General features: G+C 34.0%; 1 protein-coding gene across 5 annotated transcripts; it reads right to left on the bottom strand.

Moving 5' to 3' along the window:
* Positions 1-855: 855 nt before the first annotated feature.
* Positions 856-19,152, bottom strand: Syt1 (Synaptotagmin 1). Of its 5 annotated transcripts, none has more exons than XM_053756774.2 (11): positions 19,028-19,152; positions 11,863-11,955; positions 11,413-11,535; positions 10,341-10,483; positions 9,862-9,960; positions 9,303-9,497; positions 8,984-9,160; positions 5,184-5,301; positions 4,511-4,644; positions 2,664-2,871; positions 856-2,407 (listed from the first exon to the last, which is right to left on the bottom strand). In XM_053756774.2, the coding sequence occupies exons 2-10, from the start codon at positions 11,948-11,950 to the stop codon at positions 2,677-2,679; spliced, it is 1,272 nt and encodes a 423-aa protein (XP_053612749.1). In that variant the 5' UTR covers positions 11,951-11,955; positions 19,028-19,152; the 3' UTR covers positions 856-2,407; positions 2,664-2,676. The 5 variants fall into 5 exon arrangements, with proteins under 5 accessions (XP_053612749.1, XP_064292550.1, XP_064292549.1 ...); XM_064436480.1 differs by having other exon boundaries at positions 5,184-5,292; XM_064436479.1 differs by having other exon boundaries at positions 9,862-9,954.
* Between the last annotated feature and the right edge of the window lie 1,163 nt (positions 19,153-20,315).

Raw genomic sequence — 20,315 nt, 5'->3', positions numbered from 1 at the left:
CGTTTTAACAGGGATTTCGGGGTAAACTTCTAAGGTACCTACGTCGACAAACCACGTACATAACACTTCAGGATACATAATTTTACAAATAGGTTAAATATACATATTACAACTAGCACTAGGCTGGCTACAAAGCTCCAACCGCGGCGTGTCCGAAGTCCGTAACCTACGTGTCGAGTGCTTGGAGTCTAACACTAGCGATTATTCACATATTTCGGCGTTTTCTTAAGATTATATAAAACGTCGTTTAATAGCGTATGGAATGTGTATAGATATTGTCAACACTACTGAGGCCCGACCGCGGTCCAAGATAATAAGTAGGTGAGAGACGTACAACAGATTCGTAATCAGTATAAGTCAAAATTCAACGAATCAATGTACTATTTCTACAACCTAATTTAAATTATGACTAGCGTTGAAATAGTTTTAGGCAGTTTAGTACCTACTTTTCGAACTGATAATGAATCTGTTGCAAGTGTTATTGGGATTATTATAGTATAATTTTAGTTATTAATCCGAGTTATTGTTAACGCGGAACTTGACCGCAAGGCTACCCTATATTTTCGTGTTGGTGCACCACTAGTAACTTGAAGCCCGGCTTTACCTTACTTGAATAAATACTTTACGTGATTGTGAATTATAACATGTGATTACATTATTTACATTAAAATAATACATAACTTTGAGATCAACAACAGTCAAGCTTTAGCTAATCGCGTAGATATAATATTTGTTTCACATTCAAAATAAATGTTTACGTTGGTAATATATATATATATATATATATATATATATATATATATATATATATATATATATATATATATATATATATATATATATATATATATATATATATATATATATAGTACTTAATCTGCTTTAATTTTAATTTTTATAGATAAATGACATCTACACAATTTTGTATGATTCAACAACAGTTATTTAGATATATTTTATTTTATAAATAGTTATATTTAAGTAACTTAGTATATCGATGCAAGATACGGATGAATGCGTAACTTTATACAATTTCTTAGAATCGATTGCTCCACTTATTTTTAAATGTCTTCCGTCAACTTGGTAAATCTATTTTATATTGAAATAAGCTGAATCAAAATTAATTCAAATTAACTTAATGTTTTTGCACAGCACATCTGTTAGATAATAATATTTTGTTGAAAAATGCAAACAATGATCAGCCTTGACCAACAATAACTTTTAATTAAGCACACGTAATAAGTATAAACAATGGATATTATTAACTTAATTGTCATGTTTGCATTAAAATAATGAATAATAAGAATCACCTATAGTATAAATACCTATGTTTATGATTTTAGATCGATAGGCCTATGGTTTGTTCCTCACCAGAAGAGAATTAGAAATATACTTAATGGAAACTGTTATGCCTTGTACATAATGTAAACTAAATGCTATAAATACCATTACATACTACATATCGAACTGTTCTCTTCCGCAGAGGAACAGTTTTAATAAAAGGGTATCAATATTTTAACACTTACCTGATAGTAAAATAGAATGTAATAAATTTAACAGGATATAACTTATTTACATAGCGTTAAGTAATTTTTAAGACAATAAGATTCGTACACCAATTAAACTTTTTCAATTAACATGTAGAATTTAAACATCCGAATATATAGATATAATAGTTTTCTCTAGATGAAATTTTAGCGCAAGAGATGAACATTAATGTATATAAATAAAAAATGTTGTTGCATAACATAATATTATATATAGCTAATAATATTTTTCTACTATTATTCTCGCTGTAAAATAAATTGGCAAATAAAATATAGATACGATACGAGTATTATATAAATTAATTTTCGTGAGGCGTTTGAAGAAAATGCAAGGTGAGGCGGTATTAAATATTTCCTTAAATGTATACAAAAACTTTCACCATTAAATGTGACACAAAAGAAGTAATCACGTCTATGGACGTAAAATAAAAAAAAAAACAACGCTGTGTTAACCTAGCTTATAAAATTCCTTTCTAATGGGAAAAATATTTTTTGTCTGTTTCTTCTTAGTAGTGTGAAATCGAAAATAGATTTCTAAGATTTCATCCCTTATTAACTTCTTTTTTATTATATTCACGTTAGAAAGTAATGTGCCTCACCTAACATTCAAGTAACAAAAAAGTACTGAGATAAACTATAAATACACAATTAATATTTTTCTTTACATTTTTTAGGAAACTATCATAAATTAGGTACTATAATTTATCACAATAATTACAATGGGATTTACAATACTAAATTAATAGAAAAACATAAATAATAATGCCTCATAACCATTTGGTAGATGACAAATGCAAAAAAGTAGGTACTGGTAAATTCTCGTATAATCTTCCACTCCGTGACTGCCCGCTGCGATTACTCTGAAATTGACAGAATTATTTTTGTTACATCATAGGAAATTTTGCGGTCAGTGACTAACATAGTTATATTAAATTTGATAATAAACAATCCTACATAATATCGAGTTCCATTTTTCTAACAAGTCAACATCGATGACTTATCAGTGATATTGAAGCGACGTCACTTTTTCTGGGATAGTTCCGAAGTGCCGTTGCGATTGTAGTCCACCACTTACCATAATATTTACTCTTTTTGCTAAATCGAAGCAAATATTACCTCCGTCTGATATTTAATCTTTCTTCTCTCCATCATCGGGGTCTTTGAGCGTGTGCCACTGCGCGATGGGGCGCCGCGGGCTGGCCAGCATGTCGGACCAGTGGCGAAGCTCGGTGCCCGAAGCGTTGTACCCCAACACCACTTTCCCGATCGGTTCAGAGGTGCCGATGCGATCGTAGTCCACCACCGTTACCACTAGATTTACTTTCTGAAGCGTAATGTCGTTAATGGTTTATTAATTTTTGTTGGTTGTATGAATATCTGCTGTTGGGTGCAAGGAGAAGAGTTTCAATCATGTTGTATTTAATTTTATTGTTACTTAATCTCAGAATAAATTTATTTAGGCACTTATCAACAGGCGTGACAGTACTTTGTGTACAGAATCTGTATCCAAAATAATATCACTTTAATTCAGTACCGATTTGTTACATGTAAATTCCAATAAGTTATTATTATCACTTGTTGCACCCAATTGCTGATATTATTTATGGATGACTTAATGTTTTGTGAATGATTGAAGGTATACCAAAAGGTACTAAGCAGACTGTAATACATGAAACTTCTTGTCTCCTTTGTATCTTTTGTATGTGATTGACATGCGAGGCGAAATGACATCCATTATATATAGACGATTTACTACGTTGCGTCTCATGCTGTTGCTCCAGAAAACGACATATACAGCACACTTCGGATACTTACATTCGCAAGGAGCAAAGCAATGGTTTTAAATGGGGGTTAGTTGAAGAGACAGCTGTAGAAGAAGAACGAGGGACTGGATTCCTTAAACCATAAGTTATTACAATTTGAAGTCACCAAATTGTAATGCAGTTACGAGGGGAGATTTAGAAGACACCACTCGGAATGTTAAAGATACATATTATTCAAAGCCGTGACGTTATTCAAAATCATCAAAAAATGAAAACCTTTATTCGAAACACCTAGTTACAGATAAAGGTCAATATTTAAGAAATGACATTAAATAAGTCGGGCAACGAATAATATATATAGGATTTCAGGTATCGAAAGGGAAATGATTAGGGGATAGAAAAAGAATTAGGATATTAAGGAATAGCAGACAAGACAGGGCTACTACATTGAGCTAGCAACATTACAACGGCAACACAAACAAATTAAATACTTAAAATCAAAGTCATAATCGTTGAGCATATTGAGTTTTTGAGCAATGTAAATACTGGTCACTAACGTGTGATATTGGACGGAAAAGTCGACTATAGTTTCAGTCTTGTGGAAGACATTTTTCAAGAAAAACATGTTTTTTATTTTTCTTTCCTTTCGAATTGAAATACTAAACATTTTTTTGACTATTCTATAATAGACTGACAGTTATATACACATGTAACAATATGGATATTGTGTATGTGTAGATATTGGTAGTCAATAATCCACTCTGTCTGACATTTAGTCTAGTTACTTACTAAACAAGAGAAACGGAACAAATCGAAGTTCTCATTAATTCATAGAAAGTAATAAAACCACAACAAAAAATAATTTAAACAGGGAAAGGATCGGCATGGATGCAAGTGGTGTAATTACTCAATCACAACAATAAATACACAACATCAAATTGCACATATTGGAGACATTTCCGAATGAAATTATATGTACTTAAATCGATAATATTTTAAAATCAACAATAATTTGGAGTGTTAGTGAGAGTTTTGGATTCGAGCTCGATCGCGATTACGTTTCGCAGCCAACCAATCACAACGTGGTGGAGTCACGAAATGTGATGAAACGTGAACGCGAACGTGTTCGAATTGAAACCTCTCACACAACATGTCCCTGCAATGTGCTTGCACATCAATTTTTGCAATCTCGGCTCGCACCTGTATTTGTTCGAATGGTACTTCAAAAGTAAATGACTCGTTGTAATAGGGATTCAGTGTGCATTTCTTGATGCTCGTTTTCTTCTTCTTGAGTCGCTTGCCGTTTTGCATGAGTGCTATCTTTACGTACGGATCTGTAGACACGCAGCGTAGCCGGATATGGAAATAGAAACGTTGAAAACCAAATGTTAAACATTGTATAAAATTTGTAATTAATTGGATAAATTTTAAGTTACATGAAAACCAATGTGTGTGTGGTAAATAATAATGATGACATTTTAACTACTCAGCCTGGAAATAATTACCAAAATTTCAAAATAATTATTTAACATGTGCACATTTTAATGAAAATTCTGAAATACTGCTGTTTTAATAAGATGTTATCTAAATCGTAGGTTAATTACTGGAACGTGAGTGAATAAAACAAAATGTTTTAACCAGTATTCAAGCCAAAATACCGAAATGAATATTCGACAAATCTATTGAAAACTAAATACATGCATTAAGTAACTTATATTGATGTAATACGAAAAACATATTTTAGTAATTACATAAGTTCGTATCGAGAACATATAAATATTTTACCCTATACGTCCTGTGAAACCAGAAACCTATATAGTAAGGAAGTGTTATCAGTGTCATACATGAGCCAGCAAATACATGAGTAGGGTACCTGATAAGCCGCCGACGTCCATTTTCTTAAGGTTCTTGGCTTCGAGGATGACAACTGTCAGTTTACCAGCCGTGGGTACATAACGCAAGGAGAAACATATGTCTCCCAGCTTGTTGTCCTGCAACGTACGCAAATACATAACAATCATTCTATACTATGTCTTAAAATACTTTGAATTTAACAAAGCGAAGTTAAAAATAGTTAATATGGTTTTTTGAAAGCAGCTATTTCATTGATTTTTTGAAATTGTTGTATTTGTTAAATATATAATAAGGTAAAGTTTTGTTGGGTGTGAACAGTATGGAATTGAGAAATAGGATAAGTTGTGTAGGGATCTTGTAGCGTTCACAGAACGGGTTTGAAAAGCTGTTTGTAAAACAAAATAATATATATGGGCCATAGATAACGCGGCTTAGGGCGGATCAGGGCATTTCGTTACACCAAAGAAAAAAATAAATGTAACAATAGCTCCGTGTGGTTCCTATAAGCGTATTGGTTTCAATGTCAAAACAGTTCTTCAGTTTACAATAGTTAATGTATCGTTCCAATAATGATGTAATCTGAAAAACTATCCAGACGCACGTGCTTAGGACGCATAGCCCATACACAGTTGAGACAAACGCTCAAACAAAACTTCAGTTTGCATCTAATCATACGCACATATGACTGAGACGTTCATTGCGTTACATATAACGTTTTAGCACATTTCATCTAAACAATAACTTAAAGACGGGACATATAACTGTTATACATAATAGACTATTAGACGAACAAAACATAACAACGTTCATCAAACCTAAAAAAAGCAAGTTTCCGCTGAGGAATCTTGGAAGTCATTAGTGTATCATTACGATCTGTTGCCGAAATGTAGCCAATTCGTAGTTTTGTAACACCCAGCTCAGATCATCAATAAGCTCTTACCTTAGGTTAAAGAGTCCCTACTACAGCCTGTACATCTAGTCAAATGTTTGTGACGTCACGAACCCTCGCCTTGCACCGGTGTCCCAAGTTGGCACTAAGACTAGGTACCCATTTTAGGAACAGATCGCAATTATCATACTAAACACATAACATAAGCATATGCATAGGTAAATACATAGATATAGTCGTAGATATATCTTAAAAAGAAATTAATATCTATCTGACCATGCAAAACAAAAGTTTTTAAACAATTGGGTTTTAAAACTTTTGCTTTTTTATTGACAATAGTAGTAGAGTAGAAGTAAAATCTAGTCCGAATTAAACCGAACATTGTTGAAAGACAAGATGAAGGAGAATAAGTACTTGAGTACTTTAATAAAAAATGTTACACCGATTCTTTAATTACAGATACTAATTTCATTGAAAGATAGGTTAAGCTTTTAACAACCATCCATTAACACATTGCATCCTAAGAATTAGTAATATGCACTAAACATCAATGCGATCTAGATCATTAGAAAGTAGATGGTGAGTGTTAGCGGCTTCGGCGACAAGTGGGTGAACAGTGTCCTTCCAATTCAATGAAAATGGGACAACAGGAAGATTTATTTTAACTTAATTAACAAATTGAAATTCAAAATATTCAATTTGCTCAATCGTCTATCCATGTCCAAGGACCGTTATTGTAAATTAAATATCAAAAAGAAATTGAAAACATTACTTTAATACCACCTTTATTTTTATACTATGTATCTAATAATCACCATGATGCTTAACTTGTCATTGCTGTTTTCTCTCCAATATGGTGAAAAATAAATTATCATAGGCTACTCATTTAAGTTTTCTATCTCTATGAATATCTAGTTTGAAAATCATCGCCTATTCATCACTCTAAGTCCTGTCTCCAGAATGTTATGATTGCAACCGAAGTGTATGAACCAGCTTAATTTTCCTTCGTGACAATTGACATCATGTCAATATTTTATAATAAAATACATTAATAGGATTATAGACAAAAACTAAAAGAACTCGTAACCTTTTCATAAATTATCGATTTATGAAATATACATGAGCTGCTGGCGTTGGTTGGTGCAATCATTGATACTTATAAGTTGTTCTCCCGTTCAAAAGGTGGCCTGTAACATATTCTGTTATATTATTATATTATTAACAACAATATTATTAATTATATACTATAGATGTGACCGTATGGCATGTATATTTTGTGCAGTATTGAACCAGGTGAAACACTCGATAGCTGAAGTGAATGATGCGTTTGTGATTTTAGACTTACATAAGCCAATTAGAAAACACCGTGTACTAACTACCCAGAATTGTCATTTCACACATTTTCCTTAATATTTTTATTCCAGAATAACAATTATTCTTCTTTTTTTTTTTTTCTTTTTACAAAATTACTCATGGAGCAGCACAAAACGACATCTTGGGTAGAATCGTGCACACCAAAGAACAAACATGCAACATTCCCCAGCCGCATAGAAAATAAACGAAAGTGTTGGATGGATCAAAATAAACTTTACGTAAAATAATATGGTATGACGGGTGATAGGTATAAGGTGAATATTCAGTAAACATATAGATTTATTTTTTGTATTATTTCCTATTTTTCTATACAACTTAAAAAATACTCAATGTTGTTTGTTGTACAATATAACAATTTAGCCCCGTAATCAAAGAAAATCTGAAATATACAGTAGTTCTTGATGTGTCTCAAAACAATACTTACGTGAATGATCATTTCGTTTTTGAAGCGGCATGCAAGATTGTTCAGGACACAATCAAACACAGCCAAGCAGAGCAGAGAAAATATGGAGAAAAAGAGAAAAAACCAAGTAAATATATTTTTGCTGTCAAAATCAAGTTTATCGGAAAAATAAATGACAATCCAATTAGAGGGGCCTTGACCTCAAACAATTTATTTATTGCTTTTACGTGATGTACCTAGTTGATGAAACGGATGATACATGACACGCGTCCGTACAATGTATGTCAAGGTACCTCTGAGTAAAAAAGTGCAGTAAAATCTTAAAAATATAAATCACAATTTCAACAAACTCTTGTAGTAATCAGATTATATGATTAACAAATTATAACAATGTGATGTGATAAAATATTATCGATCGAGAATCTTAAGTTCATTAAAATGGTGATTTAAAAATTAATAATTAGTTTATTAAAATAAACGATGCTATTCTGCCAAAACACAAGTTTTTTTTTTTAATTTTATAGAGGTATCTTTTAGGAAAGCGTGTATGCATGTAGTGTTTTGCCAGTTTAGCCTAAAGCTAAGAAAAATAAATATCTTCCTTCATTAATTTTCTTACGTTGTAGTTTGAATTTATCTATGTAGTGCAATTTATGAGAGTATGTCCTTGGTATGATTAAGTGTAGGTAATCTCAGTAAATACGATGTTGATGTGACCTGGGTGTAAAACTGTTAACAGATTCGTTAACTGTAGTACCAATCGTTATTTTTTCGCAACATTAAAATTATCTACTTACTTGTCATCTAACCTGAAACTTCGTAAAAGTCTAGATCGTATATTTCTTCTAAATTAAAAAATAACTGATGAAAACACAAAATAAGAGAAAGTTAACAGAAATTCTAGAATAAAAAATACTGTTTCGTGTTAACCGAAATATCAAATGCTGAAAGTAAACAATTAATTACAGTAGATACCAAGCTGACCTAATGTTTACAGCCTTAATTTGTAAATAATGTAGTGTACGCCACAACTCCACGCTTCCTGAGGAGTGTGGGCTAGTTTCTTTGCAGTGTTAAACCAACGCTGCAATTTGAAGGAATCATTACTTTTGTACAAATAGTTAGTGAAGTATTGTTTGTATGTATCTCGCACCTGGCCGCCCTCGCCCTCGACGCTCTGCAGCTCGCGCCACTCCTCGATGGTCTGCGCCAGGTCCACCTGACACAGCGGCACCTTCACCTCGCCAATCTGGTCGTGCTTCGAGAACCGATCGAAATCGAAGATCGCGAATACTAGCGTTTTGTTCATTGCATCAGCGTAGGGCACGTTCTGAATAATACCAATAAAACCATTAGTGTTTTATTACCTACTAACCCGACGAGTGCGAAGATATGGAAAACAATTGAACGACAACAGGAACGTGGTCCGGATCAAGGATCAAATTAAATTGCTTTCTAATTTTTATAGTCACCTTGAAAACGAAGGTTTCATTGAAAACTGGACTTAAAGTCTTCCGGTGGACTTTGGTCTCAAACTTTTTCTTCTTGTCGGGTAGAAGGTAGACTTTCACGTAGGGATCGGATGTGCCTCCCATATCCAAGGCTGGTAGGTCCTCTGCTTGAATAACAGTTACTGACAAACTGTTGCTATTAAAGTCATACTCCAACTGAAAAACAATTATTTATGTATGCACAGAAAAATATTATGAAATATCTAATTCAGGAGATATATAATTTATTAACCATTTCAAGTTCAATTTGTGATGCAAAGTAATCATAATTAAAACGTAAATTTAAATACTCAGACAAATGTTAATTCTTACTTAGATTATATATAAGACTACCACAAACTGACACGAACGACAACGAAACTTGAATACAATTTTGTGTTAAACATATTAAAAATATTAAAATTAAAAGTTTCTTGATGAGCAGGAACTTATCAAGAAACTTAGTATTATAAAATTAAAACGTCGTTGTGTCGTTATTATTATTAAATTAAAACTGCTAGAATAGTCAAGCAACACGCACCTTGAATTGAAGTTTGCCAAGTTTCTGCTCCTCCTTTTTGGAGTCGCCGTCGTCTGGCTCCTCTGCGTTCTCCGTCAGCTCCTCCATGTCCGGCTGAACCTAAATGCATGTCCCGCGCCAAATTTCACATGAATATCTTTTATCTTACAAGTACATGAATGATGTGTCTGAGAACAGAACTCAGAACAGACTTCAAAAGGGTCATCAGTTTGTTTTCAATTTTAAGAACACATTGAAATAATAACTCAAAAGTGATTAGGTAATTTTTTTGAGAGCCGACGTTGGCCTAACTGTTACGACAGAGAAAGGTGATTTCTCATAGGTAGGTATATTCTCTTCTGTGTTCCGTGTTTCTGACGGTATTAACGTAAAATATATATGTACAAAACATAAGACTACTTTTAAATTAAAACAAATTAAACTTTAAAAACATCTAGGTATTGTGATACCGCTGTGAGCATGTGTTACTGTAACATTACCTTTTCCTTGTAAGCTGACCCTAGGAGTTGGACGGACTTCAGGTCGACCCCCTTCATACCCTTCTTGCCATCCTTGGATCGTCTCTTGCGGAAACATCTTCTGATACAGCAGAAGCATATGCCGAGGACTACAACTCCCACTCCTATTCAAATATTGTTGTTATAATAATATTTTTAGATGATAATAAACGTGCCTGAACGTTTCTCAATCTTGTGTGTTTATGGCGTTGGGCTATTTAAATATTCTGTTTCGAGCCACATATAATATGGGTACTTTTAGTACGATTATTTTATAGTTATTGCATGGCTGTGTTCCGTGAAGTTATATAAATCAACTTGATATTATTTGGCGTTCATCTTATCTGTAAGTGCTGTTGATTTATTCAACTGTAATTTATCTTACATTTGAATAAACAAAAGTAAATATGATACGTACATATCTTATACATACTAAAAAGGTTATTCTCAGTTATCGATACAAAACAAAAGATAAAATTCTTTTGATTATTTTTTAGAAATGTTATGTCATATTTAGGCCATATATGCGTTATAAACAGTCTTCATTTTTTTTTCTGTTGACAGAAAAAAAAATTAAGACTGTTTATAACGCATACTACTTATACCTAAATAAATTACAACAATGCTTATATCAGTTGATAGTTTAAATACAGGTTCACAAGTGTCTGTCGCCGTTGAATTCAAAATAATGTTAAACGAACTGCTTCTGCGCTAATTGTACGACTAAGTACGAAAGCGGTGAAACCATAGATTCATACCAATATAATAAATGCGAAAGTCTATCTGTTACGCTTTCACGGATAATCCAATTCCAACTGGAGTGAATATAGCTAATGACCCGAGGCCAAATAACGACTACTTTTATGCCGCGGAAAGTATTTTTTTTTTAATTTTATTTATTTTTTTATATTACGAGTAGGACAAATCACACAGGTTGAGCTAGCCCCATAGTAAGTTCGAGGTTTGTGTTTTGGGATACTAACTCAACGGTACTATATTTTTGTAACAAATACATATATAGATAAATATCCATAAATCTATGAATGAAACTTACCAACAAGTATGGCTACAAGCTGCCAAGTCTCTAAGCCGATCTTCTTGGCGACGTCTGTGGTCATCTCCACAAAGGTCTCTTGCGAGGGCGGCACCGTCGACGTGCCTGGCTGCTCCGACACAGCTATGCAGAAAAGTAGAATAGCATTTAGTTTGTGCGCCACTAGATATAAACAAAATATATATATTGTCTTAATAAATATAACATGAAATAGTGGCTGAACTAGGTTTCCGCTCAATACGGACATATAAATATATTACTAGGTAGTTATACGGGTCCTCTTCTCTACTTTTTTAAAGATAGAACCTTTTGGGATAACTATAAGCGTTTGACGGATAACTTAATTTTAAACTAGTATTAGACATTCAATAAAGTTTAACTATTTATTAACATTGTAACTTTTTACGAGACCGAAGTCGGGAAGGGTCGCTATTATTGAATAAAACTTACGTAATTCTGTTGTGGAGCTGCCTTCGTCGGCAACCTGCTCGTTAGCTTCTCTCCGCCATCTTAGCAGCGTGGCCAGGAGTGGCGACATTTTGTCTGTTGGAAAAAATACATTGATTGGGTTAGGCAGATATATAGAGTTCTTATTTATAAAAAGTTCAAGCATGCTTTAGGCTAAAATATGTTTTGTCACTATCGTACTTTACAATAACTATATTAACTATAATAACTATATTAGTTATTGTAAACAGAACGAGACAAAACACGGTCTATATGACCTAATTATACCTATTAAGAGAATTATTTAAGGGTTAAGGGATAGCGTTAACCAGTTTTGGCATGCGATTTTCTTCTTGCCAGCTGCATTTCACACACTAATGTGAAATAATTATTAATCATATTAACCTGTACGTATATAGGTTTAGGTACTGATAAAATGACACAATTTGCGTATGTATATAAGTATAACCTTCATTGGTTTATTAAAGACTGTCTTGGATTTTGAATGGTGAACAACTAATAAAAATATCAATTTCAACAATCAACTCATGTACGAGGTAAAATTAACTTTATCATATCAGAGTTGAATTGGATGTCTTTCAACCGTGTCAAACACTTTTCCATCATTTAAAATTAGTGGACAGGTTTTTTTTTTCTAAAATAGAGATTTTTAATTTCGGTAATGAAACCCAGAAAAAATATGCAAATACCTTGTTTAAAATATAACACAGTATATAATCTTTTTATATCGAAATTTTTCTTATTTTTTATGCCAAATAGTCAGAGGCTTAATTAATTTCTATTTATAATATTCGCTTCCCGAAGAGTGAGGAAGAGGTAAGCAATGATGGGATCAAATATACACTACCTACTTCCCGAGTAGAAAAAGTACGAGTATTTATTTCTTTAATCAAACTCACTACTGCTGACGCTACTAGTATAGGTAAGCCTACTTAGTTACAAATTTGGTATAAATAAATAAATTATTATAATTGAGAAATCATAAAGCTTACAAAGCTGTGCCAACCTAAATTATATTTTCTCAATGCATATCATCATCAATATCATATCATATCAATATCATATCATTCAATATCATCATCATCATATATAATAAAATTGAAGAAAGGCCAAATTTGTACATTGGATATATATTTTTTTAAATTCTTCATGGAATATACTTAGTTACTGACATAGATGTCGAAAATACAGTTTTTTGAAAATTTTGTCTGTCTGTCTGTCTGAACGCGCATCACTCGAAATCTACTGGACCGATTTGCGTGAAATTTGCTATGTAGGTACCTTATAATACCGGGTTAACATCTTAGATACATTTTATCCCGGTAAATGGTCAGGTTCCCGTAGGATAATTGAAAAACTAATTATGAATCAAAAATGCCTCAGAATCCCGGGTTAACATCTTATAGACATTTCATCCCGGAAAATGAGGAAGGTCCTGTAGGAAAATTAGATAGATTTCATCCCGGTAAATGGTCAGGTTCCCGTAGGATAATTGAAAAACTAATTATGAATCAAAAATGCCTCAGAATCCCGGGTTAACATCTTATAGACATTTCATCCCGGAAAATGAGGAGGGCCTGTAGGAAAATTAGATACATTTCATCCCGGTAAATCGCGATAAAAAATATACTGAGATTTTGCTATGAAATTAACGCGGGCGAAGCCGCAGGCAAAAGCTAGTCTAATAATAAAATCATGAAGTATAGGTACCTATATTTTTATTTTAGAATCTTATTGTCGTTTCAAAACGATGATTGAGTTCGAACGTAAGACCAATGAAATTAGCTCAAGTTGAAATTAAGCATTTACGTTTGTAATTAATTTCTTGGAAATGCTAAATAATTAGTATTAATTAAAAGGCATCGTGTCATTTCATTGTAGGTAGATTTATTTGACATTTGTACGTCTACCTTCCGGCTCTATATGGGCTGGCACAATGTCGGTTGTGTTGCATTATAATATTCTGTTTTTCTTTTCACCATTAATTTCAGCTTATCGAGAATAGAGAGGTGGTTAAAAATTGAATGCTGAATAAAGATACAGATATAGGACATAAAGGTAGGTGTTGAGGTAAAACTCTTCAAAAGATATAAAAGTTTCCGTTACAATTGTGTATTTCAATTTTTGTACAATATATAAAATGTTTAATTTGTTATTTTCTGTCAAAACAAAAATGATACATAAAACAGCTCATGATTTTAATTTCTACAGCGATCATGGAATGGTAAATTGCTGGCATGATGCTCGCATGTCAAAAATGTCAAGTCTCATGATTAATTTTGTGTTCGTGATTAATTTAGGTAGTTAAATTACACAATATTACAGAAAACTATTTTTTTTAAATACCTATCTTTACCCAAGTTTCGTTTGTCCGTGGCTTCTTTGATTTTACGAAATATGGTTCAGATTCTTGCCTCTATTCGCCCCCACAAAAACACCAGCTTGTCAATTTTAAACAGATTATACCAACAATTTTAAACGTAGTTTTGTTATTTCTTAGGAAAAAATATATACCAAATAGCTATAAATAGTAAACAAGGATATTGACTTAATGGTTCTACGAAAAGTCGTCAGGAAGGTACGACAAAAATTCAATGGCTGCCATTCAAATGAATCGCGGGAGTTAATCGCTACACAACACTAACCTTTCTTTCTGTTTCTGTTCCACGGCCGATGGTGTATATTGAATGCTGTTTTCCAGGCACTATTCACTGACTCGACGCATTTCTACGAGATCAAAGTTGATCAGAGTATCGGTGCTGTAAAGGCCAAGATAGGAGATTGCGCGCGCAGTCAATCGATTGGCGCTGCCCGACGGCTGACGACTCAGCTCCAACGCCAAGTGGGCACGAACGTCACTCTTTGCGTATATCGAATAGTCAACTTTAACATGAACGACAAAATGGTCTTGACAATTTCCTGTCTATGAAGTACAGGTTGGCGGAAATATGGGATTACTTACTATATAGGCATATAGTAACCAATTCATGTATAATGCATGGAATATCTTTGAACTGCATCTAAACTAAATTCTGGTAGCTAGATTTTGATAGTAATGTAGCTTATATTGATTTGATTTTCAACACCATTTACTGGCGTTAGGAACCAAAAGCGGGCCTGCCTATGCGCCATGGTGGAATGAAAGCTGTATTTTGATAAACGTAAGCTTTCAGCGAAGAAAAAACATAAAGTTATTTAACTTAGCAGCAATACTATCTACTGTATATCGAGGTTCACCCTGCATTTCATTTTATAGAATTCTTAATATAAACAATTTTAGCTTAAAATATGTGAGATAACTAGATCTCCCTGAAATATTATATCTCCTGTATATGATATGCTTATATTTGCGCGTTAGTTATTATATTTTATCTGGCAAATGGCTGCACTGATAACCGAAGGTAGGTATAATAATATTATATTAAAAGAACACACTTGGCAGTTCCTACTTTTTAGGTTTCTGTCCCTTATAAGAAAATTTTGTTGCATGTGTGTTTGTAAGTACTGCATTTATCTCTCCGCCTGAATATTCTAATTTCTGAAGAAAGGGTAGAGGTGAAATTTACGGTCTATTAACTTGCGAAAAAACTTAAATCAATGCGATCAAAAGAAATAACCATTTACGTGAGTTTTTTGCGAGTTCACCAGGGAATTAAAACCTACTATGTATATCGTCTTATAATAAAAATGTTATTCTCTAATTATATGTAGATTCGAGATTGGGTCTCATTGGGTTTGAAATAGTTATCCTTTGAACAGACGTTGAAAGAACGGAACAAGATAAAAAACAACTATTCCGAGCCTAATCAGAGAATAACAGTTTTACATATTATATGGTGGATAGGGTTTTACGGAACCCTCAGTGTGCGAGTCCAACTCCCACATTTTTATCAAATGTACGAGAATAACGTTCGGTGTCTCCACGTGGCGCATTATATGCTTGTTAGAATGTTCTCATGTACCTAATGCGATCATACATTGAAAGCAAAATTAAACTATCTTGCTATTACCTACTCTATTTAAATTCTGTACCTATATTAGGTAGAAAGCCTTCTATTGTAAAAATGTAACTAAGGGTGAGGTACACTTGCGCGCCACTGACGTGTAGACAAAATGGCGTACTGTGCGTTTTTCTGCGCAGGTTAAAGTTAACGTCAAAGTTGCAACCCACTCTAAGTATTTTTGTACTTGATGCTCACGATACAAGCCTAGTGTGGGATCGCTTGATATCTACTGTCATAAGCATGTAATGTAATTATTTTCGATCATGAAATTATTCTTATTCTCCTAATAACTTGGACATGGACCAAATGTAAAATCAAATGATAATTCAATAACGCGTCTATATACCTATGTACATATAAGTATATATATATTTAAAATAAATCTGGGATGTGGGCACGCCCTCGTATCTCCGATGACGCAGTTGTAAATATTTAATAGCATTTAACTGACCCAGCAGATAAAGGGATTTCTGTCTACTTTCAACAATTGTTTTTTTTAATTCGTGATAAATCAGTACTCTGAGCATTCGGATAAAAACGTATTGTTAAAAACGTATCGTGAAGTTAATAAGTTTTTGTAATAATATTGTCTCACTTTAACGCCGATATCTATAGTACCTATGGAAGTATCTCCGCGTATGTACCACCACGTGGCGCTGTTAACGTTTACTAACAAAAATTTTTAAAACAAAGAAGCCTTTGCCCTCTGAACCCACATATGAAATATGCGTCCACGAAAAATAGATTGATATAGATTTCAAGTATCGGTGATAAATTGACCAACATTTAATTCTGACTGTACTATCTGTTAAACTACTATTTGAATAACATTAAAATGCCAGGTAGTTGAAAAGTGGAGAAGGAAAACTAAAACAAATCGATGCTCGTCTATTGTCGACTGCTAAATGATCGTGTCGAGGTACAAAATCGATGAAAGCCTGGACTCGATCCAAATTTATTGGGGAAAGTGTCCGACCTTGAGTGGAGGAGGGAAAGGAATTAAATAATATAGGTTACAGGATATTATGACCAGCTGATTAATAGGACGCTTCTGATATTGTCCGCACAACTTCACTGCCCAATATGAGAGGGCAGTGTGCTAATAAAACATTTAAAAATCTCTAATTAAATTGACTCTCGTTGGATCCGCCGTACCCTTGCCCCTGGTGTTATCTTTCTCATCAGCTTTGACATTTTCACATTAAAATCTTTAAAATTAAAAGGTGATTTTTTTCTAACACCGGCGTTCGAGGCGTTTTAGACGGGATTATAACCGGGAACTCGCGAGGATAAGAGCTTTCACAAGGTCGTCGGTCGTCAGATGCCTGTAAGTTAAACAACTTGGAAAAATAACTTATACTTACGTTATTATAAAGTACTTTTAGGTTAAAAGGGGCTGCATTGAAATATGAAGTTGGCTTTTTAACGAGTTTGATGCCATTGTTTTTTTTTTATTTCTAACGAAATATTCAAGAAAGATGTCTTAAAAAACATTACCTTAAAAAATCTGAACAGATCAAAGGATTTTAGAAATATAGATTTTGCATACTTTAAAGGTGAAATCTTCCCGAGATATATTTTTTATTTATATATATTTCTTAATATAACGACGTAACGTGAAGTTATCAAAATGTTTTGGTATGTTATATTACGTATCTCTTTATTATGCTGTGTGTTGTATGTAAATAAAATAAATCCTTTTATGTTTTTTACGTTTTATCAACGAACGAAATCAGATGTAAAATATACACATGGAACAGAGAAATAACAAATACTTGTTAGGTATTCGTTTAATACCTACCTAACAAGTAGTAAATAATAACTACGTTAAATAAACAAAGTATGAATGCGATAATAACTATACTTACGAGGAAAATAGGAACTCCACATTAACATTGTAAAAGTGTAAAAGTGTTTTTCTTCATTTGTCTTGCTTTCATATGAAAACGAGAGTATTTGTTTGGGGTGATTTTTGGAGTCGAGAAATCTATAATGCAAAATCGACATAAGCTACCTATTTTTTACCGAGAGCAACTGCTACCTATATAACAGTATACTACGTATATAAGAGTTGAAGGTAGTCAACTACACTCCATGGATCGACCAGTAGAACTCGGCTAGGACCACGGGCAATTTGATCTGCCTGTGATCTGATTGATAGAGCCACAGGCAATAAAACTGCCCATGGATCGACCAGTAGAACTCGACGATCGGACCACGGCCAGCAAAGTCTATATTTCATCGATTTAGATTAAAAATGGTGTTTAAAATTAATTATGTGTTTATTGTAAACTTGCTGCATCCGCATAGTTGTAAAATAAATACTTACGTTTCAATGTACAATACCTACTTTATAAAACGCCTTTGGTCATTAGATTTTATAGGCAAATCTTGCGGGAATCGATTACTTTTTGGATAAAAAGTAATGTGTTTAAACAAGGAAACAGCTACCTAAGCACCTATACTATATAAATTTAGAGCATAAAGAAGTAGCAGAGTCACAACCTGTCGCCTTTATAATATTAGTGGGATTATAACCGTAGTAAAACGACAGATTTTTCAGGGCATAGTTAATCAGAAGCGTTTTATTATATAGATTCTTATCATGTCACCATGTGGGGCAGCTGAAGTCACTTCAAAACGTTAAAATATTAGAATTTATATATTATGTATTATAATATAGGTACCACAGTATTTAAATATCCTTTATACTTATATGGAAACCATATATGGATCGACGTCTTCGGCTCTGCTTTCAGATTCGTCTAGTATCGATTATTTTTTCTTATCTATCAGTCTATCTATAACGTTGTCTTTCAGCAGGGCGTTAGGCTATCTTAGATTCTTCAAATCTGAGTATATCTATCTTGATGAATTATGTACCATTGCATGCAAATTAAGGAACCTATAGTTTTAAAAGACTATGGTCAATACTTACTGCAAGGTTACAAAAAAATACAGAAACAGAAAGTTTTTATTTTAGATAAAGGTGGCTTTAGAATTTAACAAATGAACTGCCCACATCACCCCGTGGGGGTTGCGTAACATTTAATATAAATGTCACAGGGTTCAAATACGGAACTTTTCATCCTGGACTTTTCAATTTGCAAAATTTAATTGAAATAAAATAATAAATAGCTTACCGAGAGATCTACGGATCACTTAGTATGTACAGCACAGACATTGATTTCCATCACTGGAGGTTCGATTTGCTGCGTCGCGTCGTGTGCGGACCGCGTCGGTCGCAGGGAAACTGACAGGAGTTTCAGGGCGCTGCGGTCGCGTCGCGCGCAATCTAGCGGCTACAGCGGAAGCTATGGGATTTCAGCGGTTACAAAATGGCAACCGGTTACAAAATGGTTAGGCATTTACAAACGGTTTTCAGAGTCTAGTGGCTACAGCGGAAAGGATTTCAGCAGGTACAAAAAAGCAACCGGTTTTTAGATGATTTATTTGCAGGTCACAATTTTTTTTCCCTATTGGCACAAAACTGTCTCATATTTGGATAAGAATGTAATATTATAGACTTTTATATACACACGCTGCTCTTCAGCATGCATTCAAGCAGCATGTGTCCACTTCATTTTTTTCAAGGAAATTCACTATTAACTTCCCTTTATCTTCTTCAGACTAAATACCATGTGGTGTATAAATTTCAGGAACGTTTTTGTTGTTTCTTCGTGTTGTATAGTTTGTAGAAGATTAAATTCCTCCGTTTGGTTTAGCGTGCCTTCGCAAAAATTTGACAATCGTGTAAGAGGTGCTTTATGGTCTGAGGCATGGTGTCATCATACGGGTATCGGTCGTTGTCTAGAATATGGAATCACAGGCCATGAAAATTTGGGTGAGAAAGAAAGAGATGGGAAAGACACTGAAGACGGAATAGATAATGGAAATTAGGGGGAAGAAGGCTTTGGTTGTGGCTCCTTGTGCGGCCGAATCGTATTCCGCCTGACAAGCTTCTAGCGTTTTCGCTTTAAAGAGTCGCTTGGCGTGGGACAGTAGGAAGAAATTGACCTCAGACGTAACCTTTTTGGATGCCGCCGCTTTGGCTGTCGCGTCCGCGATCTTGTTCCCCACTATCCCGACGTGAGCCTTCGACCACATAAAGTCCACCACCTGGTTCCTCGACCGCAGCAGGGAAAGATCCCTATGGATGCGGTTCACCAGATGGTCGGTGTTGCTGCGGTCTTGGATAGCCTTGAGGGCGGAAGGTGAGTCTGTGAATATTTTGGTCCCTCGGCCAATGGGTTTCGGGCGCGAAGCCACTCCAAGACTTGGGCTATGGCATATAGCTCGGCCATGAGTACATGCATAATTTAAACTTCCGGGTCACGGCACCTCCCGGCAATCCCTCCATTATGACCACAAATGCCACACCGGTGTCGCCGTTGTCCTGTTTACTCCCGTCCGTGAAGACATTGGGTGTCT

This window comes from Plodia interpunctella, chromosome 16 (genome assembly GCF_027563975.2).
Source record: "Plodia interpunctella isolate USDA-ARS_2022_Savannah chromosome 16, ilPloInte3.2, whole genome shotgun sequence".
Taxonomy (NCBI): Eukaryota; Metazoa; Arthropoda; class Insecta; order Lepidoptera; family Pyralidae; genus Plodia; species Plodia interpunctella.
Note: the sequence above shows the minus strand (reverse complement) of the source record. Positions and strands in the feature narration are given on the sequence as shown.